At 46.0% G+C, this 27,569-nt stretch overlaps 1 protein-coding gene across 1 annotated transcript; it reads right to left on the reverse strand.

Moving 5' to 3' along the window:
* Positions 1-3,877: 3,877 nt before the first annotated feature.
* LOC127342949 (zinc finger CCCH domain-containing protein 8) lies at positions 3,878-11,871 on the reverse strand. The gene is made up of 12 exons (XM_051368980.2): positions 11,577-11,871; positions 10,108-10,349; positions 8,105-8,158; positions 7,930-8,028; positions 7,796-7,852; positions 7,473-7,682; positions 7,037-7,074; positions 6,865-6,926; positions 4,863-5,131; positions 4,735-4,788; positions 4,502-4,648; positions 3,878-4,286 (listed from the first exon to the last, which is right to left on the reverse strand). The coding sequence occupies exons 1-12, from the start codon at positions 11,752-11,754 to the stop codon at positions 4,074-4,076; spliced, it is 1,623 nt and encodes a 540-aa protein (XP_051224940.1). The 5' UTR covers positions 11,755-11,871; the 3' UTR covers positions 3,878-4,073.
* Positions 11,872-27,569: the final 15,698 nt, after the last annotated feature.

A 27,569-nucleotide genomic window follows, 5' to 3' on the forward strand; every position in this document is an offset into this window, starting at 1 on the left:
ATCAGGGATTTTCCTGGGTACAATTTGTATGCAGGGAGGACCGGAGAATCGAGATCTTCTTCCAGCTGAATTCGCATGCCCCGACACGGCGTGTGTGCGTGTGAGTGACATTGAGCGGACGAGATTCCGCTAGCTTCGAATCTATATATGTAGGGTGTCCTTCGTAGGTGAACCCCCCTCCCCCCACGTGACCGGGCCGTCCCTCCCCTACCCATCCACAACCCCGCCTCATGTTCCTTCCCCGCCGCCAGGAAAAGACCGGGCGGTGCCTGATCTCCCCTTCTCCGGGCGCTAAGGGCAGATCCCGTCCTAGATGTGGTGAACCGCATTGGTGCCGGCTTCGGTCGCTACACCTCAGGCCGCGGCTGGCCATGCGGTGGTGACGTCTCGCGCGCTGCTCTGGCCGTCGTCGGCTGCGGGCATAGCCATTAGGGTTTCAGCCGGATCTAGGTTTATGGGCCCAGATCAAGGTCTGACAGGGCCCAGCCAGTAGTCCCTCCTGCCATGGCGAGCGGTCAGGCCACAGACGTGGTGGTGGCTTTCTGGCCGCCGGTAGTGGTGGCTCGCGGATCCAAGGGTGGTTTTTTGGACCCCCTACACCACCATGAATCCATTGAGTCATGCGTTCGTGCTCGATCTGTCCTTTACAGATCTGGCGACCTCTACGCCCGTTTATGTTGGTGGCCTTCTGGAATTTTCTTGGAGCTCGGGATAGGGTTCTTGGTCCGGCGCGTGCTCGTCGGGGTAGGCATCATGATCTGTGCTCTAGTTGCTCTCGCGGCTGTGTTTTTTTCTTCCTCCAACCTCCAGGAGTCGCGCTAGTGAAGGTGGGTGCATGTTAGGGATGGTGTGGCCTTCGTGGTGCCGCCGAGCTAGCGTCGCTGGTGGCGCCTGGCTCTAGGTCTACCTGGGATTGGCCAACCAGCTCTTGCGGTCATCCTGTTGGCGATTCTAGTTGGGGCTAGGTCATAGTGTGGCTTGGGTTGGAGGCTCGGCAATGATTTCTGCTCTATCCACTCTGCTTTCTCGTGACGGTGACCAGGTATTTGTCATGGTTGGATCTCGGCGAAGGATGTGCATGTCTTGGGCCAATGCTGGTGATAGCGTAGACCTTCGCGTGCCATTCCCTTGTTGAAAGCGTCCCGATGATGTTCCTCCGGTTCGATGTGATGGATGTTGTCACTCCGCCTCAAAATGCTCCTCTTGGAGTCCTTGCTTCGGGCAAGCTTCACTTCCAGTGTCTTGTGGTTCACCCTCTGTTCTCCCGTTGTTGTCTCAGCCCTCTCGCATTCTCGGCCTGGCGCTTATACACGGCCTTGCTTTGGTGGCCGGCGGCCGTCCTAGCGCCTTTGGAGGCTTTGCTAGGTCGGCGCTAGGCCGTAGTTACTGTCAGTATGCCTATTCCCAATGCCACTTGATGTTGTGTTTTTGGTCTGGTCCTAGCTCGAGCTCGTGGGGTGGTGGTTCGGGATCTGGGTGAAAGCTTTGCAGAACCTCGGTATCCGCCGATGATGATGACGCATTCTCGCGCCATACACCTTCTTGCAGGCTTCACCGCAAGACACCCTCCTCCTTTGGATCCTCAAGTTATGCGAGGTTGTTGGCCCGTAGTCGAGTTTCCCATTGGGCTATCGTATCGGTGCGAAGGAGGTGTGTTGGTGTGGCCATGGCCATGGTCACTAGCTTCGGTGCAACAGAAGATAAGGCCCCTCAACCTGGACCAGGCTTCGGCCATTTTTGTACGGTGCGATGCGCGTTTTCCGCGTGTGTGGTGTAAGTTATGGTGTAACTTCTCACTGATTGATGATTTTGTTAATTTAAAACCAGGTTTATTTCGAGTCTTCCCTTCTGTTTAAGACTGACCATAGTGGCAGTAACTTAGCTAGTAACATCACACACTCCAAGGTATTTTGGTGACATGACATAACAATAAATGAAGGAAGAGAGGGAGGTGGTACTAACTAGCTATGTTACCATAGCATCACACACCCCAAGATAAAATGAGTCTACAAATTAATAAATGATACTTTGTATGATACCACCTCTAAGTTACTTTCCACTACGAAAGTAGTAATGGATTAGTAACTTATGCATGACAGCACCTTATGTTACTCCCCACTATAAGAGCAAGAACAATAGTGTAGCCGGCAACCGGCTATAACTATTTGTTACATCATCTATAGTTAAATTATAGCTAGCATGTATAATACTACCTCCGATTCAAGGAATAAGGCGCCCTCGTTTTACGTGCTTTTCGTTTGACTAAGTATTACTTTAAAAATGTAGTACTTTTACAATACATGACACATCTTTTAGTCTCACATAGTACCTAGGACCACGTGTTAGGGCATGTACAATCCTAGACGCTTAGGTTATATAAAGAATTATTAAAAATCGAATTAGCAGGTCCAACGCTGGGCGCTTATTAGGAACGCTGAAACCGTATTGCTGGTGGCGGCTTTCCCTGTCCTCCGCTGTGAAGCAAAATGGCCAAGCGCCCGACGCGTATGTTTGGTCGACGTTGGACTAGACGCCAGGATTAGATAACACAACTGCTGGATCACAGGGGAATTAATCCGGACATCGGTGGCTAAGCACACGTGTTGTACTTGCTCTTAGAGCTGGCTATTAAATAAGAGCTCGTTTTCTCTTCTCTCCTAATCTCTCCCTTCCAATTAAGCAAATTTATAATATTTTATCTTTTATAGCTAGCTGGCTGTATTGTACTAGGTAGGGTGTGTTTTAGTCATGCCGTATCTCTAGCAAGCTAGGCCGCGGGTGCCTGCTGTCAACTGTACGCAGTACCGCCAAAATGCCGTGCGTGGTTTCTAGCGAGGAAAGGCGATCGATACCCAAGCTCGCGCTAGCTACCGGACGACGACGATCAGCACGCACGTCGGTGTCACCACGGCGTCACCGTCGTCGCTGTCGCCGATGCGAAAGGGAACCTGCATGCTGCTGTGTGTCTGTCTACCGATGCCGCGATGCGCTACGTCCTCCACCAGCCGCTCCTCCAGTTCCTGGCTACGTAACGTAGCAGTACGCGACTGACTGGAGTTGTTGGTCGTCGATCGACGCAATCACGGGACGTCTGTCGTCGCGCTCGATGCGCCTTCGCCGTCGCCGTCGCCGTCGACGGGGTCAATTGTCTGCCTGGCGGGCTCGCGTCGCCTCATGTAACGACCCGATGTTCCTGCCGGGAAAACCTGCCCGTACCTTCTGCGTGTCGCTGTCTTGATCCTCCCTCCCTGAAACGCGCACTGTACGCCATCGCCATAGACGGGTCATGGACATGGTGATGAACGGGCGATGTAGAGCGTATTCGGTGCACGACAAACTTGGCCAGGCTTTTCAGGCAGGTAACTCGATCACCGTTGCAATGCCACCCTTCCTATAATTTTGAGTGCTCGCCGTAACCAGCGCAAAAACCAACACTCATGACCACTTGACACGTAGCACCACTGCTCCGTGTCCTTGCTTCTTTATTTCCTCAACACAAGTGCGATTGAGTGCGACGTAGCTAAGACATATGAAATGACATACGCCCCCTTGCATCAACCCCACTACAGGACGCCAGGGCCTGGTAGTATGATGTACCTACAGAGTGGATGGAGCCTGGCGATGCAATTGGCCCCTGCTGCCCCGTTCGTCCGGGCTCATTCAGAGAGCCACATGGATCTACGCCGATACAACCTCCCTGGCGCGTACGAGTTGGATCTATGCTCGGTTGCAGCCTTCAACGACGCCGCAACAGTACTCGCATGTGGAAAAGATAGCCATCAATACGATCTAAGCCTGGTGTAAGCATAGCCGCTTGGACTCGAGCAATGCATGCATGCACAAGATACCACGTCATGGCTGCACCAGACAGCATGCATTTGCACAATGACGACATCTATTGCTACTGTCCATATCAGAATTTGATTGACGAGTACAACGTTCAACCAAACGTGTAGAGTGTGTGATCCGTAATCTCTTGCAGCTATATATATCACAGGTCGGGTAAACTCACGACAGAAACAGCGTTAACCGCCCACCGTGTTTCGAGCAAAGGATGGGGGGACTGTCGCGGCCTAATTTTCCAGGACAAAGCTCGGTCCGACCACCTTCTTCTTCTTCTTCTTCTTTCCACCTTTCTTTTCTTCTCCCTGCTTCGACGACTTCCCTTCTTCCTGCTTCGACCACACCTTGGCAATGGCTTCCCCAGGGGGTGGGTGGTCAAATTTGCATAGCGCGCCAAACCTGCATGTCCCCGTCTTCATGTAAAAGGCACAGATGTCGGCGTCCTGCATTCATTATCAGTCGGTTTGCATCAACGTTAGAGTGGGTATACACACAAACAGGAACAAACGGACAGAACAACTAAAAATTCAGTACACGCCGTAAAAGCTCATACTGATTTAGATAACAATGTTATGATAAAAGGACTACTGCCTTCACCAACAGCTTAGTAAATATCCCAACTTGTTGACAGGCTGGTGGGACTGTTTTTGGATGTTACCTCTCTCCTTGGAAAGCCAGCAAGGGTAAGCGTCACAGGTTGCTGAGAAGGCTCACAGTTTGCAGCGGGATCAGCTGCAGAGCGATCAACTGGATGGTGGAACTTGCATCTTTCAAGATACTTACAATATCCTCTCTTCATGTAGAACTGCATTGAACAAGCAAAATGAGTAGAAGCAGTGCAACTCGTAGAGGACATATAGCAAAGCAATTGGTACAGAGATAGTTACATACGTCACAGACAGTTTCTCCAGGCCTCTGAGGGTAGGCAATTGGCTCAGGTTCAATCTGTATTTTACAGGAGAACATATCAGTTTGTGCATCAGGGAACACCAATTTCTAATTCCCTTGTTTAAGCTTACCTGCGCATGTGTCGCATGAAAATCGAAGTTTGGCAGGAAATTAGCAGCTGGATTTAGCATCTCGGGAGGAACAGCGGAGGCTGGAGTAGGAAGAAGAGATTGACCCAGTGGAGTAGGAAGAAGAGATTGACCCAGTGGAGGAGTACCAAGAAGAGAATGACCCAGTGGAGGAGTAGGAAGAAGAGATTGACCCGGTGGAGTAGGAAGAAGAGATTGACCCAGTGGAGTAGGAAGAAGACCCAGTGGAGCCGCTAGTGGAAAATCCAGAACTGTGTGAGCACAGAAAAGCACCATTAAAAAGACATGCACAGTAATACAGCGTAATATAACAAGATTCATGTTTAAGAAACATGCTCAAAATGGGTGTACTTGTCTAATCGTAAGTGAAATCACAGACATAGGCCAGAATGTTGCTGTTAAATTGAAGGCTTTGACTTTGAGGCAAGATCGGCTTGCATCAAAGATTCTTTGGCCAATGTAGCTACTTGTTGTTTGGCTTTTTTTTGGCAAAACATGTTCTATTATGACATTGCAAAGCAGGTGTAACAGAAGGGCCAATGTCATTGTCTGGAAAAGCATATTTTCTTTGTTAAAATGAAAACAAGATTTAAGCTTAAGAAGTTTTTACACCCAACATTGGTAGTTTTATTTGTCCCAGTTTTACAACAGTACGAGTTTGATTTATTTATTTGTTGCTAGAAAGATCCGGATCTATTCCATGAGTTCACAAGTACAAAGCACCCCAAATACAATAAACATTACATCGAGGTCCTTGGGCCACCAAACGACCACTACTGCCGCCAGAGTAGGGATGACAATGGGTACCCATGACCCGCGTACCCGCCGGGTAAAAACCCATTAGAAGTACGGGTATGGGACAAAGTATTACCTGTGGCTTTGTAAATGGGAAATATCACCCATCGGGTAGAGTGGCCCATACCCGCGTACCCATGTACCCATCTAAATTTAACAAGTGGGCCATCGTAATATTGTAAACTACTCAATTTTCCCCCTAATCATGCCTTCATGTTGCTAGGCTGAACCCCACACTTTTCGGTCTCACAATCGCTGGTAGGTTAGTGAGGATTATACCCCTATTTACGAGCGCTTCACCTCTAGTCATATTTTTTAGATCAATTTGATGTGTTGTAAGCGCGGGTAAATACCCGCGGGTACCCATTTACCCTGCCGGTTGACGGGTATGGGAAAAACTTGTACCCGTTGAAGAGTATGGGTGTGGGTGGCGGGTAAGAATGAAAGTGACGGGTACGGGTATGGGAATATGGGATGGCTCTACCCGTACCCTGTGGGTGCCATCCCTACGCCAGAGTGAGCTGCCGACGCGCCGCTATCGCCGCTCCCTTACCGAAGTCCGGAGCTGGCCTGACATTGTTGATGACAGCCGGGAAGTCTTCGTGCACATGCCCCTAAGGACCAGCACCCCAGAGCTGAAGTCATCGCAATTGTACCCTTGAATTGATTCGAAGCTTGTAACACCAAACCTATCACACACATAGGCTGGACAAGATCCACCACTCCATGGAAGCGGCGACCAGACGAATCCCCGCCCTCCTCAACGCCACTGGCGAGATCGCCGTTGACGAGATGGAAGAAGAGGCGAGTATACCTTATTCTTGTCCCGCAAAAAGTCACCATAGCCACCATAACGACAATGCCGGTTCACCAAACTCTAACTTTAGGGGCCTTTCTACAGAGCCGAGCGCAGGTCCGAGGTCCACACCTCCTCCAGCCACCGGAGTGGCAAGCAGAGGAGGCGGGGACCCATCGATTCCTGGTCGTAGACGGTGAGGACAAGGCAGATGGAGGCGGCTGATAGGGTTTGTACCCTAGCCGCTGCCTCTGTTTCTTTCGTGGGAGGTACGACCGAGTCTTTTGACGGGACCAGTACGAGTTAGATCCCTAGGTTATGGATTAAGCTTTTACTTTCGGCATGCGTTGTACGAACAAGTGTTCAGTTCAACCAAGGCAAAAACAAACGAACCTTGTAATTGTCGACCATGTTGTTCAGGATGGTTGAACCGACATAATGAACCATACATGCAGCTGTAGATGAACAAAAGGAAATGTGAGATCAAGACGCCCCAAGCGAATATGCAAAGTCACACACGTGAATCAACTGAAAATAGCAGGTGTTTTTCTTGAGAATATGGTACCTGCCCGTCTTAATATAGAATGAGCAATCAACTTCACCCTGTAATACATGAAGAGAAAAGGTATTCACCAAACAAGAAAGATGCTATTTTACTTGGATCCGGATAGCAAGGTATGAAATTCCAATATATAATTTTATATACCATCAAGATATACCAGTAGTTTGCAAGTCCCAGAATACTATAGTCTACCATAAAAGAACTTGTAGAGAGAGCAATATTATATAAATAATATTTATGTTCAATACTTTTTTGCAGGTAAAGTTTTAGTTGAAAACTGATATGTCAGTATCTCCCTAACACAGTGAGCGATTAAAATCATTAACTTGAATTACAGTCATGGGCATATTGACACCATTAATAAATGAAAGACAGGTATTGGTTGTAGAGTTAAAACTTAGTGGTCTAGACAGAAAAAAGTAACACTTGAAACACATACTGGTCTGATAGGCAGTCCCTTTGAGTTATGCTCCTTAGCAACTGTTGTTATCTTCTTTGCTGAAACTGAATCATCAGCTGCACCGTTGTGCCCTTCTGCTTCAACAGTTGCTTTATTTTCAGATTCATTTCCACTGGAAGGAACCTTCGTACCATTGCCATGACTGAACTTACAATTTGCTTTAAATTTGCATTTGCCTTTTGGATAGTACTGAAATACGAAAATACAATTAAAAACAGTTTTTTACCCATATACGAGAGAGAGAGAGAGAGAGAGAGAGAGAGAGAGAGAGAGAGAGAGAGAGAGAGAGTATAGCCTTTTACCGGACAAGGCTCATTAGGCTTCAGTGGCAAGGTAGAATTATCAAATGCTATAGACTCCTGCGGTCAAAACACAACACACACACATTGAGATTCAGGATTATTAAGGCTCCAGTTAACAAATAAAAATAACTTACTTCATCGCCTGTTCCAGCAACTGTTGCATTATCCGTTTCCTTTGGATGGTTGAACTTGCATTTCGATCCAAACTTACACTCGTTATTCTTTATAAAAAACTGCACCATCAATAACAGTTTTATGAACATACTGGTTGACCAGCTAGATTCTGACATACGACTATGAAGTGCTTACTGGACAATCTGGTTCCCCTGGTCGTTCCGGATAGGATTCATCAACATTCTGAGCCTGTAAAAATGAGTTTTAAACAAGCAAGAGGGTAAAAAAAAACTTTTGGAGGAATACAAGACACAAGGTTCAACTGCCAGGGTACTCCTAGAAGACTAAAAAACAACAAAATAGATAAGCAAATCCAAATCAGAGGCAGAACAGTTTCAAGCAAGGTGGTTCCAAAAATATATATAACCAGTGAAAGATCTGAAGCTAGATGAGTTCTGTCTCTTGTGCAGACATCGCATAGAACAGCAACCTCAAGAGAATTCTAAGTGATCTGCAAACTATACTTATATCATCGATGATAACTATCTTAAAATGATCTGAAGCTAGATGAGTTCTCTGACGCCATACACATGGAATAGTTTTTTTTTTCTGTTTAAACAAGAGCAGAGAATGGAATAGTATTTTTTTCTGTTTGAACAAGAGCAGAGGGGTGAATGCAATTATATCATTTCGGGTAAGAAAATTTTGAACCCAACAGTGGAATAATTACATCACTGGAAAAACCATCTAAGATCTAACAGGGGTCTTTTTCTAAGGAAAATATGTTTTACTATTAGGTAGATCCAAACTGCAAATGTATTTAGTAAGGGATCAAGCATAGCTGACTAGTTCTGACTTCTGAGTCTGTTTGCCATCGCTGTGTAGCGCAACGGAATCAGGTCAGTTACATACAATCGACACAGCAAGAAGTTAAGGAGAATATCTACTGCTTCCAGTAAAATATTACTACTACGCCAGGAAAAAGAGGTTGCGAGTTAATTCAATAATTTGATATGTCTATAAGTGGCAAATGAAGTTCTTTGTCAAATGCACCCCAAATTTACTAACCACAAGCAGACAAGCATACTAGGACCATATATTGTCATGTATCATTAGTGATTCATCTATAACAGTATAAACATAATAAATGTGTTACGTGATGACCAGTAATGGCACATGCTTAACATTGCTGTGTACAAGATCAAGAGAAACCATAAGATCACGGATATAAGCTACACGATTTAGGATTTACTAAGAATGGTGATAGTCAATTCTTTATTATGAGGTTCGCGCCTGGAATATCCCTATCGCTGAAACTTGACTCAAGTCACTCAACTATTAACGACTTAATATTCTAGTGGAATTATAGCCATGGCACAAAACAGAAGGCCCAGACATGTGCATATGCTTCAAACAGCATATACTATATGCTTCAAAGAGCTGAATAGGAGATATAGTCACACATTTTGTTCACACTTATTTTGTCAAAAAGATCTTTGTTTAAATCTATGTACTTAAGACGGGCTTACACTCGAAACTATCTTTGCTGCAGCTGCTAAGCATTGTTAATTGTAGCAGCAAGGTGGATGTAACTGATATTATTTATCGTTAAACATAACTGGATCAATTTGCATGGGTTAATAGTAAATCTTTCATGCATACTGAAGTAGGATGGTTTTTGCTTTATTTGAGGCTCAAATATATGTAATCACGACCAAAACAACAGCCTAATAGCGCCTGATGGGAGTGAGAAAGAACCCTAGCATCAATATTAGAATGAATCCAGTGACTACCGTTCTTCACGTTGATGCTGTCAATCCCATTACTAGAAACTTGACTTTCTTGATTCTTGCCGCAAAGTTATTTCACGGAAAACAAGCATGACCAAAACTACCGATTATTGTCACTGCAAACAGCAAGGATTAACAGTCCATCGACAAGTCAAGACTAGTCGTGAGACTAGTCTATGAGTTAGTACTGGCGTTCCAACTGAAACCTTGACTAGTCGTTGCTGATCGTGACTACTCGCGACTACTAGTCCATGAGCCGTTACCTGAGACTTTGCTCAACTCGTAATCCTTGGCCAGCAGTATTAATGGCAATACAGTTATCATTTTCAGAAATATAAATTTTTAAAAATACTATAAACCGACATAGAATATTTAGACCAGTAGAACATTATAAGGGAAAATAATCACCTCTTTCCAATATGGAATCCCACCCTCTGGAACCCATTGTGGATGGTGAAATTTGCAGGCTTCTCCATACATACATGTTCTGCTTCTCATATAGAAGGCACAAATCTTTTCCCCAGGTCGCTCTGGGTAGATAGGAAGGCTGCTTTCAAGCCTAGGGCGTTTGACCATAGTGTTTGGAGAATATAAAGCCTCCCTCTGCCCAATAGTACTATGACTTCCCATAATAGATTGATGATAGAGAACTATAGTAGATATACAAAAAGAACTTTATAAGCTAGCGGTATTAGACAACCCTATACTAGGAATAAATAGTAGTAATAATAAATACTGAAATGAATGGTAGTAAAATTATTATCAAATAAAAAATAATAGCACTGATAGAGAAGTTATGAGGAAACAAATATATTAAGCAGCCTCATACTTGAAAATTTAGCACTAACATAAGTTGTGTGTTTCGTTACAGAAGCACAGACAAGACGTAAGATCATTTGCAGGCCATCAAGGGAGATATCTCTAACACCTCAAAAATAGTCTTGCATAAGCACATAAAGATAACACCAGGGAGCAGTCTCTAGAAATTTAAAAATTAGACTTGCGTTTTGTTTTCTGAAGAATTATACACAAATATGCTCCAAATTCTACGTCGCCACAACACAAAACAAAGAGAAGCCGTAAATTCACTTATGTGATAAAAAGTAACACCGTCCAGCATGAGAATTAGATAGTTTATTCATCCTCGTCTCAATCTGGAAACTGTGTAAGATCCAAACTTCCCTTTCAAAATTCAATGATGCTACTTTAAGCTTATTCTGCATGCAAGATTGTGAGATATATATCTGGAAAAAAAAAGAGACAAACCTTCACACACCGAATGAAATTCTTAGCACTACAAAACCCATCAAAATCTACCACATAGTTTCCTTCAACTTGGGCAAGCCCCCAAAGCGAATTGACGCGGAGTACAAGATACCCAATAAAGAACTATTGGAAGCTTCTCCGACTAAAGGGGCAGGGGGGGATAGGTGGCTGATCTCGTATTGCTACGGTCATACAGCAACTAGCCCTTGAAAAAAATCATCTGACCCAACATCTCACTTGTGCGAACGCTGAACAACCGACTACAAGACAGACATAACCGCATAGACGCTAGTGGCCTTTCTCCTTATCCAATCTCTACTGTGTTTCAAACGAAAACATCTATCTAGATTCAGGTAGCCTCATGGTTCGCCTAATGTATGAAATCAGCAATGTGTCCATGAATCCTACTAGTATACATTAGAGAAACAGTAACAATACGCAGACACACAATTATGCCAACTACTACTAGCACATGTTGATACCACCAAATTCCACAACGGGGTTGCTACTCGGTGAACCGTGTATCCGATAAAACTCAGTAGCATTATCCAATAAACGCGGTAGAACGCCGCCACTTAACAGAAGAGGAGATGGGCATGGGCTGCACTCACCATCGGCTGGTCGCCTCGCGCCGACATGCAGGTCGAATGCCCCGGAGGCGGAGTGGACGGGGAACGAGTCGCCGGCGTAGCGGGCCGCGATGAGGTCGATCTCGTGCGAAGAATACCTCGGCGGCGCACCCTCGCCTGGGGAATCGGGGACGTATGGGTAGAAGGGGTAGTCCGACATCGCCGGCGGCGTACGGAGGCGCTAGGGTTTCGCGGGCTCGCGGCGGGGTGGAACCGCCGTTATCGGGGATGGGGAACTGTGTTGGTTTTTGCGCAAGCACTCACCCAACACGCGTAATACGAGGAGAAAATTGTTTGTGTTCGTTTCTTTTTGGTTTTTATTTATTTTATTATGAGTGGAAAAATTATGGAGAACTCCGTTCAACAACCGGTCTGTGACGTCCCGACGCAGTCCGGTGATTTACACAAAAATAACTCTTTGTTGCAACTATAGCATATAAACTATTTCATCATTTAACCCTTTTGTGTGGCGCCCCTCTCATGGGCGCCACACATGCCCGAGTGGTGCCCGGGCCTTCGGCGCCACTCTTCCAGCCGACGTGGCGCCCTCGACGCTGAGCTAGTGCGCCGATCCGATGTGGCAGGATGTGTGGCGCCGCTCCCATCGGCGTCACACATGCACTTATAATTGCCCAAAACATATTGTAAGACAAATCGTCTGGGACTTAGCCGTTGTGGCGCCCGTAGCATCGGCGCCACACAAACAGCCTCGCCAAAACGGCTAAGGACCAAGCGTCCGGAGTCCCTGGATGTTTTTGACATATAATCAACATATGTGGCGCCGATGCCATGGGCGCCACATAGTGAGGTGTGGCGCCAGCGTGAGGGGCGCCACTTGTTGACTTCTGTTAAAACCATGAAAATTCTTGCCTTAGTTAAACAGTTTTCAACACAATAATAGCAATTTCATACACATAGAACATACACATAGAACACATCATAGCTCACATCGTAGCACGTAGATTCAAACAACAAGTAGCATTAAGTTAGAGAGTGCAAAGTGTGGCAAAGTTTTAAGTTGATTCAAATAAGATAGGCATGATTCATCAAATTTTGGCAAAGTCTCAAAGACAAGAGTGTAGTAAATTTTCACAAATAATTTCTTTCATTTGATTTCAAAGTTAAATTTTTCAGAACGCCCATTCTAACTAAGGTCTTCTAAGGTCAAACAATGGCTCTGATACCAACTTGTCAACACCCGGATTTTTAAGTCCGAATGCCTATTATGTCATACATCGCAATCCCAGGAATATTGTTGTTGCGAGGCATAATAGTTAAGTATCACAGTCATCATTCATTACAAACCATAAGTCTTACAAATTTGGAATCACATGATCCATATTACACGAATAGTTGATCTATTGATCAACGAACAAACACAAGTTCATAATTCAACATAGCGGAAGCGTAAGATACAAGGACTCTCTAGTCCACAGGCCAACGCTTGACGTCGGAAGGCGCTTAGTTGTCGTAGGCGTCCTGCTGGTCATCTCCTTGATCATCTTCATACTCTGGCCATTTGAATAGCCAGGGACAAAGCCGTGAGTACGTTGAGTACTCGCAAACTAATACTAATGTAAGTGCTAGACATTCTAGTAGGGTTTGCTAAGCTCTAGTTTATTTGCATAAAGCTAGTTTTAGTTCACAAAGTTTGAGAAAAACTTATTCAAGTGCTAACTAACTCAAATGGGAACATTAGTGTCATTCCCACCATTCAAGTGGTGATTTCAATTCAATTCACCACAAGTCATTTCACCATCATCCTTTTCAACATCATTTTCAAAGATATGACATCGGAAACTGTATGGCCTTTCCAACCGTCCGTAACCGTGGACGCGGCTATTCGAATAGGTTTACACTCTGCAGAGGTTGCACACTTGTGCCACAACATTTGATTTCATCCGTCGGGATTACCCCGAATCATCGTAACACAGTACGCGGATCATCAACCATAACCTTTCACTTACAAATCCTAGTATGAGCACCTCTCCCCATGAGCTTGGCCTCCCAGTGAAGACCAAGCATCAGCACAGGAATCGCACAGGGCTTGGGCCGGACATTCACCTCATTTCGCGTCATATCATATCATTTCTTTTGTGGTAGAGGCAGCTTTCGGCATAACCCCGATGACGCTTGTTTAGAGGGAACCCATACTAAGAAGCATAAACTTCCAGTTAAGCCCTACCCATAATCAGGTATTGTGGGGGTACTTAATAATTGGAAAGGTATCGCATTCAAACCAACCTCATTGTTTTATCAAAAATCACCATCTTCTCTTGTTCACATTCACCTTCAAAAATCATTCAATGGAATGCATCTTCATTCCAAGGTTTCAAAATCACTTCAAATTCACATTGTTCCCATCTAGAGTAGTCAAGTTTTAATTCATTAGCACTAGCTCTAATTCATGAGGGGTGCTAACTTGCTTTGCTTGGAGAAGACTAACTCACTACTCTAGTAATCAACTTGTACTTGGACCAAAGTTAACTATCAAAGTAACTCATTTAGAAAACAAGTAAAAACTTGTAAAGTAAAAACTTGGGATGGGTTCATATAAGAAAAGATAAGAAACATGGTGCCTTGCCCCAAGGGGCTTTGCACTTTGCAAGAATATTAGCTTGCCTTGGTAGTTCTCAAACTGTTCCTCCTCCTCCTCTTGGTAGCAACCTTCTTCTTCGGCGTACTCTCCGGTGCTACCGTCTAAATTGGAATACGAGTATAATTACTCACTAATTCAATGGCTATTCCATACATCACATACAACACACAAACTAGTCTATGCACACAAATAAATTAACTAGAGTGCATGGGTTGTGGGATTTAAATAGAATTCACTTCTTTGTATTTCATATGTAAATGATAGTTTCCATAGGGTTCTTGAGAAATAATTTCCTCTCATTGACATCTTCTTAAGATTTAATTTCTCAAACAATCATGTATGAACTCATATTGACCTAAGTCAAATGTTCATCATCATCATTGGTGAAAAGGATTTAAATGAGGTAGATCACCTCATACTATTTAAATAACACTACATTTGATTTAAATCTCAAGTAATTCATATAAGAGAGTTTGGGACCAGGGGTCCAAATATCCCATAAATTCATGTGAGACAAGTTTAAATGAAGTGTAATACTCCACATAATTTACTTTAATAGTTTTGGACAATATCAACTAGTTAAACTAGTCAAATGATCCATTAATTAAACTAGGGCATGATCATGCAAAGTGACCACACCATTTTATTGCATAAACAATTAGTGTAAGTCAAATGTGAGCTATTAGAGTTGGAATTAACTTAATATCTATTTTAGTTGATTTTTAAGAATTATTTGAATAGGGAAAAGTCCCTGTCTTGTTATTTTTACCACATTTATTCTACAAAGAATCTGGCCATGAGGCCAGTGGCATTGGCTAGATAATTTCAGTAGCTTTCCAACCATATAAAGTTCATCAAATTTGGTTTAGCCAATTTGAATCTATTGATTTTCAAAGTGGAGGCAGTATTGAAATTCATTTGTAAATATTTAAACCAGATTTGAATTAAAGGGCCGGCGGGAAAACTAAACGGGCCAGATTCAATTTAAACGGCCCAAGGCCAGCCCAGCCACGGTCCAGTGCCGCGCGGGCTGCCTGACAGCGGGGGCCACCCGTCAGTGGGCGTTTAAACCCGAAACGGTATGGGCGAAGCTGGGGCGTTGGATTAGATCGCGGATCTACGGCCGTGGTTCATCGTCGTCTCCGACGAGAACCCGACGTTGCGGCGGCGGCAGTAGGGGGTCGGCGGGCTAACCAGGGCTCCAGCGAGGGATGGCAGTATGCTCGGGGAAGGTGTAGTCGACGGCGAAGCTCCTTGTACCAGCGGCGGCTCCTGGAACGGCTCCAATCGACGGCGAGCTTCCGCGGCGTCTGGCGGCAGTGAGGCTTCGATTGGGCGGCGTCAGTGGCTAATGTCGACGGTGGAGTGGTTCTGGCGGTCGAGTGAGAAGAGGGGAAGGTGATGGTGTGCTCAGATCGACGAGGAGAGGTCTCCTTTTATAGGCGAGCAAGGGTGCTGCGGGGCAGTGGCAAGGTCGACCATGGCGCGGCTGCTCCGGTGGTCTATCGAGCTAGGCGAGGGCGTGGCGCTGTTCTGCGGTTCCTGGCGAGTCGTTTGGCGGCGACAGCTAGGGTAGGGGGTGGCTGGTTTGGTCGCCTCGCTTCCGCGTCTGTCACGCCCGCGGCGGACCAGGGTTGGCTTCTCCGGCGACGGCGGGTGCGGGTCGTGGTCGAGGGCGTGTCCATCGGCGTCGCGGTGTCACGGTGAGGCTCAAGGTGTTGCGAGCGGGGCCAGGGCGTGAGCGAGGTGGCTGCGTGGCGCGTGTACTGTGACGTCCGCGCGCATGTCCACGCGCGACGTCACCGGCATGGTGAGCGCGTCCAGGGCGCGCGTCGGCCGGCGTGTGTCGTCCTCGAGCGTGACAATGGCGATGCTAGGGTGGCGTAGGAGGTGCGTTGGCGCACGGTGGCGAGGTGGCCAGGGCAGTGGTGCAAGGAGAGGAGAGGGAGAAGAACATGGCCGGCATGGGCCGGCATGGCCATGTCTTTGCTTGCTCTCTCTCTCTCCCTAGGGTTTCTATGCAGCACTTAGGGTTAGAGGGGGCCAGGGGGCCAGGGGACAAGGTAGAATAGCTTTGGTTTAGATTAGGTGTGTAGAATCACTATTTGCAATAGTTGCAAATAGTGCCCGGTTTCGGAATTTACAAAATTGTCCAAATTTGAAATAATTCAAATGGTGAATGTGTTTGAAAAGTGAGTGTTGATATTAGTTGTAATTGACCAGAGGTGATTTGAGGTGGTGGTGGAATTTTTAGAATTCAAAAATTTGCCAAAATGGCTAAGTGGGGAATGTTGCATATGTTAAAAAGTTGGGACTTTGGATGAGCCTTGCTCATGATCCAAGATGATTTTGGCAGGGTGATCTTCATCAAAGTTGTTCACCTTGATGTTGACTTTGAAATGGTGCAAAGAGTTAGCAAGAGTTGGTTTGGGAAAAATGAATGGCAAGGGCTCAAAGTGGTGATCAGACTATAAATTTCAGTTTTGACCATTATCCTATGTGAGTGGGATTTGTGTTTGAAATCCATTTGAATTGTGAATCCTTGATTCCAAAAGTTGTAGTAAGTGTTTAATAACATTACTCAACTAATGGTGAAGACCAAATAGGTCTAGGGTCAAAATTTATAAAAATGCCATAGGGCATATGTGAGGGTTTTTAGGGTTTTCCATTTAATGGAATTTCTTCCTCTTTGATTTATTTGGTTGGTGATCTTCATATGATCACACTAGGGTTTTAGAGCATATCAAATACAAGTAATAACAATCATCATGGCATATCACTCAAATGCACAAGTCCTATGCATGGTACTATATGCAAATAGAAAAGTTTTTGTTGGTTTGAAATTTTGCTTTCTGAAATTCTCTAACTTTCTTTTTATTGAAATTTGGGGTGTTACAAACCCTTCCCCCTTACAAAAGATCTCGTCCCGAGATCGAAAAGAAAGTTAGGTACTAAAGAGATCTGGGTACTCCTTCTTCATGAAGTCTTCGCGTTCCCATGTGGCTTCTTCCTCGGTATGATTGCTCCATTGGATCTTCAGAAACTTGATGCTTCGGGTGCGGGTGGTTCGGTAAGCTTCTTCCAGGATGCGAATCGGCACTTCGCGGTGAGTCAGATCCTTGTTGATATCCACCGATCGGTGATCGATGTTCTTGAACACTTCGGTCTTCTCCGGGACTTCAAGGCACTTCCGGAGAAGTGAGATGTGAAACACATCGTGCACAGCCGACATCTCTTCGGGTAGCTCCAATTGGTAAGATACTTCACCTCGGCGGCTAAGGACTTGGAAAGGTCCAACATAGCGGGGTGCAAGCTTTCCTTTCAGCTGGAATCTTTGCATTCCTTTCAAGGGGGATACTTTGAGATAGACGAAGTCTCCGATCTCAAAGGTCATCTCCCGACGTCTCTTGTCGGCGTAGCTCTTCTGTCTCGATTGCGCTGTCTTGAGGTACTCGCGGATCTTGTGGACCTTCTCTTCGGCTTCACGAAGAACATCTGGGCCGAAAACTTGGCTCTCTCCGACTTCTGACCAGTTCAGGGGGTACGGCATTTCCTTCCGTACAAGGCTTCAAAGGGGGCCATCTGTAGGCTGGCTTGGTAACTATTGTTGTAAGAGAATTCTGCGTAAGGTAGGCAGTCTTCCCACTTGGATCCGTATTCCAGTACGCATGCTCTAAGCATGTCTTCCAGTATCTGGTTTACTCTCTCAGTCTGTCCGTCGGTCTGAGGGTGGTAGGTGGTGCTGAAATTTAAGCGAGTGCCTAGTCCTTCATGCACTTTCTGCCAGAACCTTGAGGTGAACTGTGATCCTCTATCTGACACTATCGATTTGGGGGTTCCGTGCAGAGCGACTATTCTGGAGATGTAAAGTTCAGCTAACTTTGGGCCTTAATAGGTGGTTTTGACGGCGATGAAATGGGCGACTTTGGTCAATCTATCGACAACTACCCATATTGAATCATTGCCTTTGCTGGATTTGGGCAGTCCGGTGATAAAGTCCATTCCTACGGAGTCCCATTTCCATTCTGGAATCTGGAGGGGTTGTAACAATCCGGCGGGTCGTTGATGTTCTGCCTTGACTCTCTGACAGATGTCACACTTAGCGATATAGCTACCGATCTCTCTCTTCATTCCGTGCCACCAAAATTGTTCTTTTAAGTCTTGGTACATCTTGGTACCTCCGGGGTGGATTGAATAAAGGGTGTCATGGGCTTCTTGCAGAATGACTTGTTTCAAGTCGGAGTCCGAGGGTACGCAGAGACGTTCTTTGTACCAAAGAACTCCGGCTTCGTCTACGGTGAATCCGGGGGCTTTTCCTGCGGCTATCTGTTTCTTGATTCCGTCAATGCTAGTGTTGTCTTTCTGGGCTTCCTTGATCTGACTAACCAAGGTGGGTTGCAGTTCGATGCTGGCTAGGAATCCTTCACTAACAAGTTCAAGTCTGAACTGTTCAAACTCTTGATGCAAGCTGGGCTGTTCGGTTGCGAGCATGGAGTTCAACTGGCACGGCAGTCGACTCAAAGCATCCGCTACCACATTGGCCTTGCCGGGGTGGTAGTGAATCTCCATGTCGTAATCCTTTATCAGTTCGATCCATCGGCGTTGTCTCATGTTCAACTCTTTCTGGGTGAATATGTATTTGAGGCTTTTGTGGTTGGAGTAGATCTCACAGCGATTACCCATGAGGTAATGACGCCAAACTTTCAGGGCTAACACCACGGCTGCAAGCTCGAGGTCGTGGGTTGGGTAGTTCTGTTCATGTTACTTGAGCTGTCTTGAAAGGTAGGATACAACCTTGCCTTCTTGCATAAGCACGCATCCAAGTCCAGTCTTGGAGGCGTCGCAATATACGTCAAAGGGCTTTGCGATATCTGGCATGATCAGGATTGGGGCTGTTGTCAGTCTACTCTTGAGCTGTTGAAAGCTCTCTTCGCATTTGTCGGTCCACTCAAACTTTCTGTCCTTTTTCAGCAGTTGGGTCATTGGTCGAGCGATGCTCGAAAAACCTTCTACAAATCTGCGGTAATATCCGGCTAATCCAAGAAAAGCGCGGACCTCGGTTTGTGTGGTTGGGGCTTGCCATTCCATAACAGTTTTGATTTTGGCGGGATCTACGGCAATTCCTCCTGCGGACAAGATGTGTCCGAGGAATCCAACTTCTTCCAGCCAAAACTCACACTTGCTAAACTTGGCATACAACTTGTGTTGTCTAAGGGTTTCTAGGACAATCTCCAAATGCTGTTCATGTTCCTCTTCGGACTTGGAGTAGACGAGAATGTCGTCGATGAATACAACGACAAACTTGTCCAAAAAGTTCATGAAGATCTTATTCATGAGATTCATGAAATAAGCGGGGGCATTGGTCAGTCCAAACGACATGACGTTGTACTCATACAACCCATATCTGGTGGTAAAGGCAGTTTTTGGAATGTCGGTGGCTCGGATCTTCAGTTGGTGGTATCCAGTTCTAAGATCAATCTTGGAGAAAACTCGGGATCCGGTGAGTTGGTCAAACAAGTCTTCTATCTTGGGTAAGGGGTATTTGTTTTTTATGGTGACATCGTTAAGCTTACGATAGTCCGTGCATAAACGATTTGCACCATCTTTCTTGTCTACAAACAAGACGGGGGATCTAACCAGGGGGATGCACTTGGTCTAATCAAACCTTTGGCTAACATGTCATCTATTTGCTTCTTCAGCTCCACAAGCTCGGTTGCGTTCATGCTGTAAGCTCTCTGGGCGATGGGTCCAGTTCCGGGGATTAACTCGATGATAAACTCGATATCCCGATCCGGGGGCATACCGGGTAGATCATCCGGAAACACATCAGGGTAGCGACAAACGACTCTGATTTGATCCAGAGTTGGCTTGGATACACTTTGGTTGCAGGTGAATTTTCTGGGTAGTTTTTCAGAGACGTGCTCAACTACGATACCGGTGCTGCTAGTCATGGTTATGGCTTTCTTGGCACAGTCTATCAATCCATTGTGCTTGGACATCCAGTCCATTCCTAGGACAACTTCCAAACCTTTGGTTCCAAGTATGATTAGATTTGCAAAGAAATCTACATCATGGATTTTGATTGGCACATTTTTGCAAAATTTTCTGGCTTTGGTGGTTGATCCGGGGATTTGGACTATCATAACATGCTTCAAACTGAGGGGTTGAATTTTACTTGTTGATGCAAAGTCTTCGGTGACAAAAGAATGAGATGCTCCGGAATCAAACAACACTCTGGCAGGGATGTGGTTGACAGAAAACATACCCAGTACAACATCTGGTGCTTCCTGGGCTTCTTCAGCGTTCATGTGGTAGAGGCGGCCGTTGCGGTTGTTGGGATTGTTGGGGGCGAACTTCTTGCCGGTGGAGACACGGCGTTGTTGCTGAGCAGGTGCAGCGGTGTTGCCGGCGAGCTTGGCAAGACGCTTGGGACACTCGTTGGAGTAGTGCCCCACTACACCACACTCATAACAAGTGATAGTGGTCTTGTCCTGCTTGTTCGCAACGGGAACGGCATTGCTTCCGGTTCTGGGAGCGGTGTTGGTGTTGGTGTTGTTGTTGTTAGGGGCTCGGGGTGGAGCGCGGTTGTAGTAGTTGTTGTTGTAGCCTCCTGGCTTGGAGTTTCCTCCACTCCGGTTCTGATAACCGGGGCGAGAGTTATGCATCTGGGGTTTGTTGTTTCTCGGAGTGAAACCTCCGCTTGAGCTAGGGTGAAACTTTTGGGGGTGGCTTGATCCACTCTGATTCGCCATGCGGCGCTTGCGGTTCTCATTGGCTTGGTTTAACTTGCCCTCCATCTGGATGGCGGAGTCAACAAGGGCTTCGAGGTCGGCGAAGGGGATGTTGACGAGGATAGTCTGCATCTCATCATGCAGTCCGTTCAGGAATCTCTCCTTCCTCTTCTCAACGGTGTCGGTCTCATCAGGGGCATACCTTGACAAAGTGAGAAACTTGTCGCGGTATTCAACCACCGTCATGCGACCTTGTTTCAGCTCACGGAATTCATCCCTCATCTTCTTGATAAGACCCGGGGGTACATGGTACTTGCTGAACTTGAGTTTGAAATCCTCCCAAGTCATGAATTGACCTCCGTTCATGGCACGGGTGCTTGTCCACCAAGCACGGGCTGGTCCAGCGAGATAGTGAGTGGCGAACAGGACTTTCTCGTTGGCTTCCACTCCGGCTACCTCCAGATTGTTCTCCATAGTCTGGAGCCAATCGTCAGCGTCGAGGGGCTCCTCGGTCTTGCTAAACACCGGAGGGTTGGTGTTTTGGAAGTTCTTGAGCTTGGATCTGGGGTGGTCATGATTCCCATGGCCTTGGTTGGCGATGTTCTGCAAGGCGATGAGGTTGGCTTGGCGTTCGGCTCTTTCGGTTTCCCGGTCTGCAAGCATGGTTTGCAACAGTTGCAGCATCGCGTCGTTGGTGCGATTCGGAGGGGCCATCTGAAGATATAGAAGATCATGAGATAAGAGGGAACATTCTATGGTTCATTTTGGTTAAGTTTGAAAACAATTTGAAAACTTGTAATCTTTTCATGACAAACATAACATTCATTCATTCATGCAACACATAGTACAAACTACACACATACTCCAATGGTTTTAAGAACCATTCTCATGCTACGATACAAGGGACGGGATACAACTCACACCTACTATAAGTGAACTAGTGCAACTACTCCTCATCATCGACATCGATCGGGACGTAGTCGTCGGGTCCTGCCTCCAGGAACTCGTAGTCCTCCTCCTCGGTGTTCTCGTCCTCCTCAAAGTCATTGTCGTCGCTCAGAAAGGCGTCTCCTCCCTGAATGTCGATGCCTCCATCGTCATCCTCCAGCTGACGAATCTGATCCTCCTGGGCCTTGACAGTGGCCTCAAGTGACGCGATCCGGGCGCGAAGGCGACGAATCGTAGCGTCCTTCTTGGCACGCTGCTGGCGAAGGCTCTTGCGGTCGTTGTTGAGTAACTTGATCGCCTCACCCTGCTCGGTGATGTGAGCATGGGTCTGGTTCGCGTAAGCGCGAGTGGCGTCGAGGTCCCTCTGAGTCTGGTAGAGCATGAAGTCCAGGTGCTCAGCATGGTGCCTCAACTCCGGGTGCGGCTGCAGCTCCATGGGCACTCCCGCGGCATCACGCCTCACAAGGTGGGCGTAGCGAGAGGCGAGGATGCTCACCACGTTCTGTCCACAGAGGCGTGCAAGTGCCTCCTGAAGGCCACGTGCGAGTCCATCGAGCCAGTTGCTCTCGCGGAAGGAGAAGAGGATCCTCTCCGAGGTGGGAGGCTCCATCTTGCCCCTCAAGTCGGCAGTGATCACCCACTGCAACTCTCCTCCGGGTGTGTCGTCCAGCTGAACCCCGTGGAACTCGGGGTGTGGGCGCCCATGGAAGTCAGAGAGGGCGTTGAGGTCGTGCTCGAAGATCAAGCTCCCTCCGTTTCCAAGCTGGTAAAACTTGGTGTTGATGGGTTCATTCAGCGCCATCTGAAAGAGAATTGGATGAGTAAGTTAGAGAGTGCAAAGTGTGGCAAAGTTTTAAGTTGATTCAAATAAGATTGGCATGATTCATCAAATTTTGGCAAAGTCTCAAAGACAAGAGTGTAGTAAATTTTCACAAATAATTTCTTTCATTTGATTTCAAAGTTAAATTTTTCAGAACGCCCATTCTAACTAAGGTCTTCTAAGGTCAAACAATGGCTCTGATACCAACTTGTCAACACCCGGATTTTTAAGTCCGAATGCCTATTATGTCATACATCGCAATCCCAGGAATATTGTTGTTGCGAGGCATAATAGTTAAGTATCACAGTCATCATTCATTACAAACCATAAGTCTTACAAATTTGGAATCACATGATCCATATTACACGAATAGTTGATCTATTGATCAACGAACAAACACAAGTTCATAGTTCAACATAGCGGAAGCGTAAGATACAAGGACTCTCTAGTCCACAGGCCAACGCTTGACGTCGGAAGGCGCTTAGTTGTCGTAGGCGTCTGCGCGGTCATCTCCTTGATCATCTTCATACTCTGGCCATTTGAATAGCCAGGGACAAAGCCGTGAGTACGTTGAGTACTCGCAAACTAATACTAATGTAAGTGCTAGACATTCTAGTAGGGTTTGCTAAGCTCTAGTTTATTTGCATAAAGCTAGTTTTAGTTCACAAAGTTTGAGAAAAACTTATTCAAGTGCTAACTAACTCAAATGGGAACATTAGTGTCATTCCCACCATTCAAGTGGTGATTTCAATTCAATTCACCACAAGTCATTTCACCATCATCCTTTTCAACATCATTTTCAAAGATATGACATCGGAAACTGTATGGCCTTTCCAACCGTCCGTAACCGTGGACGCGGCTATTCGAATAGGTTTACACTCTGCAGAGGTTGCACACTTGTGCCACAACATTTGATTTCATCCGTCGGGATTACCGAATCATCGTAACACAGTACGCGGATCATCAACCATAACCTTTCACTTACAAATCCTAGTATGAGCACCTCTCCCCATGAGCTTGGCCTCCCAGTGAAGACCAACTGTCAACCTGGGAACTGCACAGGGCTTGGGCCGGACATTCACCTCATTTCGCGTCATATCATATCATTTCTTTTGTGGTAGAGGCAGCTTTCGGCATAACCCCGATGACGCTTGTTTAGAGGGAACCCATACTAAGAAGCATAAACTTCCAGTTAAGCCCTACCCATAATCAGGTATTGTGGGGGTACTTAATAATTGGAAAGGTATCGCATTCAAACCAACCTCATTGTTTTATCAAAAATCACCATCTTCTCTTGTTCACATTCACCTTCAAAAATCATTCAATGGAATGCATCTTCATTCCAAGGTTTCAAAATCACTTCAAATTCACATTGTTCCCATCTAGAGTAGTCAAGTTTTAATTCATTAGCACTAGCTCTAATTCATGAGGGGTGCTAACTTGCTTTGCTTGGAGAAGACTAACTCACTACTCTAGTAATCAACTTGTACTTGGACCAAAGTTAACTATCAAAGTAACTCATTTAGAAAACAAGTAAAAACTTGTAAAGTAAAAACTTGGGATGGGTTCATATAAGAAAAGATAAGAAACATGGTGCCTTGCCCCAAGGGGCTTTGCACTTTGCAAGAATATTAGCTTGCCTTGGTAGTTCTCAAACTGTTCCTCCTCCTCCTCTTGGTAGCAACCTTCTTCTTCGGCGTACTCTCCGGTGCTACCGTCTAAATTGGAATATGAGTATAATTACTCACTAATTCAATGGCTATTCCATACATCACATACAACACACAAACTAGTCTATGCACACAAATAAATTAACTAGAGTGCATGGGTTGTGGGATTTAAATAGAATTCACTTCTTTGTATTTCATATGTAAATGATAGTTTCCATAGGGTTCTTGAGAAATAATTTCCTCTCATTGACATCTTCTTAAGATTTAATTTCTCAAACAATCATGTATGAACTCATATTGACCTAAGTCAAATGTTCATCATCATCATTGGTGAAAAGGATTTAAGTGAGGTAGATCACCTCATACTATTTAAATAACACTACATTTGATTTAAATCTCAAGTAATTCATATAAGAGAGTTTGGGACCAGGGGTCCAAATATCCCATGAATTCATGTGAGACAAGTTTAAATGAAGTGTAATACTCCACATAATTTACTTTAATAGTTTTGGACAATATCAACTAGTTAAACTAGTCAAATGATCCATTAATTAAACTAGGGCATGATCATGCAAAGTGACCACACCATTTTATTGCATAAACAATTAGTGTAAGTCAAATGTGAGCTATTAGAGTTGGAATTAACTTAATATCTATTTTGGTTGATTTTTAAGAATTATTTGAATAGGGAAAAGTCCCTGTCTTGTTATTTTTACCACATTTATTCTACAAAGAATCTGGCCATGAGGCCAGTGGCATTGGCTAGATAATTTCAGTAGCTTTCCAACCATATAAAGTTCATCAAATTTGGTTTAGCCAATTTGAATCTATTGATTTTCAAAGTGGAGGCAGTATTGAAATTCATTTGTAAATATTTAAACCAGATTTGAATTAAAGGGCCGGCGGGAAAACTTAACGGGCCAGATTCAATTTAAACGGCCCAAGGCCAGCCCAGCCACGGTCCAGTGCCGCGCGGGCTGCCTGACAGCGGGGGCCACCCGTCAGTGGGCGTTTAAACCCGAAGCGGTATGGGCGAAGCTGGGGCGTTGGATTAGATCGCGGATCTACGGCCGTGGTTCATCGTCGTCTTCGACGAGAACCCGACGATGCGGCGGCGGCAGTAGGGGGTCGGCGGGCTAACCAGGGCTCCAGCGAGGGATGGCAGTATGCTCGGGGAAGGTGTAGTCGACGGCGAAGCTCCTTGTACCAGCGGCGGCTCCTGGAACGGCTCCAATCGACGGCGAGCTTCCGCGGCGTCTGGCGGCAGTGAGGCTTCGATTGGGCGGCGTCAGTGGCTAATGTCAACGGTGGAGTGGTTCTGGCGGTCGAGTGAGAAGAGGGGAAGGTGATGGTGTGCTCAGATCGACGAGGAGAGGTCTCCTTTTATAGGCGAGCAAGGGTGCTGCGGGGCAGTGGCAAGGTCGACCATGGCGCGGCTGCTCCGGTGGTCTATCGAGCTAGGCGAGGGCGTGGCGCTGTTCTGCGGTTCCTGGCGAGTCATTTGGCGGCGACAGCTAGGGTAGGGGGTGGCTGGTTTGGTCGCCTCGCTTCCGCGTCTGTCGCGCCCGCGGCGGACCAGGGTTGGCTTCTCCGGCGACGGCGGGTGCGGGTCGTGGTCGAGGGCGTGTCCATCGGCGTCGCGGTGTCACGGTGAGGCTCAAGGTGTTGCGAGCGGGGCCAGGGCGTGAGCGAGGTGGCTGCGCGGCGCGTGTACTGTGACGTCCGCGCGCATGTCCACGCGCGACGTCACCGGCATGGTGAGCGCGTCCAGGGCGCGCGTCGGCCGGCGTGTGTCGTCCTCGAGCGTGACAATGGCGATGCTAGGGTGGCGTAGGAGGTGCGTTGGCGCACGGTGGCGAGGTGGCCAGGGCAGTGGTGCAAAGAGAGGAGAGGGAGAAGAACATGGCCGGCATGGGCCGGCATGGCCATGTCTTTGCTTGCTCTCTCTCTCTCCCTAGGGTTTCTATGCAGCACTTAGGGTTAGAGGGGGCCAGGGGACAAGGTAGAATAGCTTTGGTTTAGATTAGGTGTGTAGAATCACTATTTGCAATAGTTGCAAATAGTGCCCGATTTTGGAATTTACAAAATTGTCCAAATTTGAAATAATTCAAATGGTGAATGTGTTTGAAAAGTGAGTGTTGATATTAGTTGTAATTGACCAGAGGTGATTTGAGGTGGTGGTGGAATTTTTAGAATTCAAAAATTTGCCAAAATGGCTAAGTGGGGAATGTTGCATATGTTAAAAAGTTGGGACTTTGGATGAGCCTTGCTCATGATCCAAGATGATTTTGGCAGGGTGATCTTCATCAAAGTTGTTCACCTTGATGTTGACTTTGAAATGGTGCAAAGAGTTAGCAAGAGTTGGTTTGGGAAAAATGAATGGCAAGGGCTCAAAGTGGTGATCAGACTATAAATTTCAGTTTTGACCATTATCCTATGTGAGTGGGATTTGTGTTTGAAATCCATTTGAATTGTGAATCCTTGATTCCAAAAGTTGTAGTAAGTGTTTAATAACATTACTCAACTAATGGTGAAGACCAAATAGGTCTAGGGTCAAAATTTATAAAAATGCCATAGGGCATATGTGAGGGTTTTTAGGGTTTTCCATTTAATGGAATTTCTTCCTCTTTGATTTATTTGGTTGGTGATCTTCATATGATCACACTAGGGTTTTAGAGCATATCAAATACAAGTAATAACAATCATCATGGCATATCACTCAAATGCACAAGTCCTATGCATGGTACTATATGCAAATAGAAAAGTTTTTGTTGGTTTGAAATTTTGCTTTCTGAAATTCTCTAACTTTCTTTTTATTGAAATTTGGGGTGTTACACTCAACCTGCTCCTCCTGCTCCTCCTCCTCTGAAGATAACGGCTCGTCGTTTCTCATCCTCCTCAAAGATGATCGCCGCGGCGGTGCCTCATCCTCCTCAATGACAACTTTCTTTCCTCGGTTGACATAATCTTCCGGAGTGTACCGGTTTGGAGCCTTGCCCCTTGGCTTCAACTGGTAAGCTGACCGTGTGGCTTGCTTCTTGTCGCGACTAATGCTTTGACTCAGAATGGCGTCGTCGTCAGGATTCTTCACAAACATGAACACATGAGATTACAAAAGTTGAAATTAGTAAGCACATGTTTGACAGCAACAAAATAGTCCATACCTCCGCCTCTTCAGAAGAGGATGTAGGAATTTCGCCAATAAGG

This window comes from Lolium perenne, chromosome 3 (genome assembly GCF_019359855.2).
Source record: "Lolium perenne isolate Kyuss_39 chromosome 3, Kyuss_2.0, whole genome shotgun sequence".
In the NCBI taxonomy this organism is placed as follows: Eukaryota; Viridiplantae; Streptophyta; class Magnoliopsida; order Poales; family Poaceae; genus Lolium; species Lolium perenne.

Excerpts from the sequence above, each read along its gene's own strand:
- LOC127342949 (XM_051368980.2), bottom strand. The coding sequence starts at position 11,754 with ATGTCGGACTACCCCTTCTACCCATACGTCCCCGATTCCCCAGGCGAG. Across the intron at positions 6,927-7,036 it reads TTCTATATTAAGACGGGCAG|CTGCATGTATGGTTCATTAT; the intron begins GTACCATATTCT and ends GTTCATCTACAG. Across the intron at positions 4,789-4,862 it reads TTCATGCGACACATGCGCAG|ATTGAACCTGAGCCAATTGC; the intron begins GTAAGCTTAAAC and ends TGTAAAATACAG.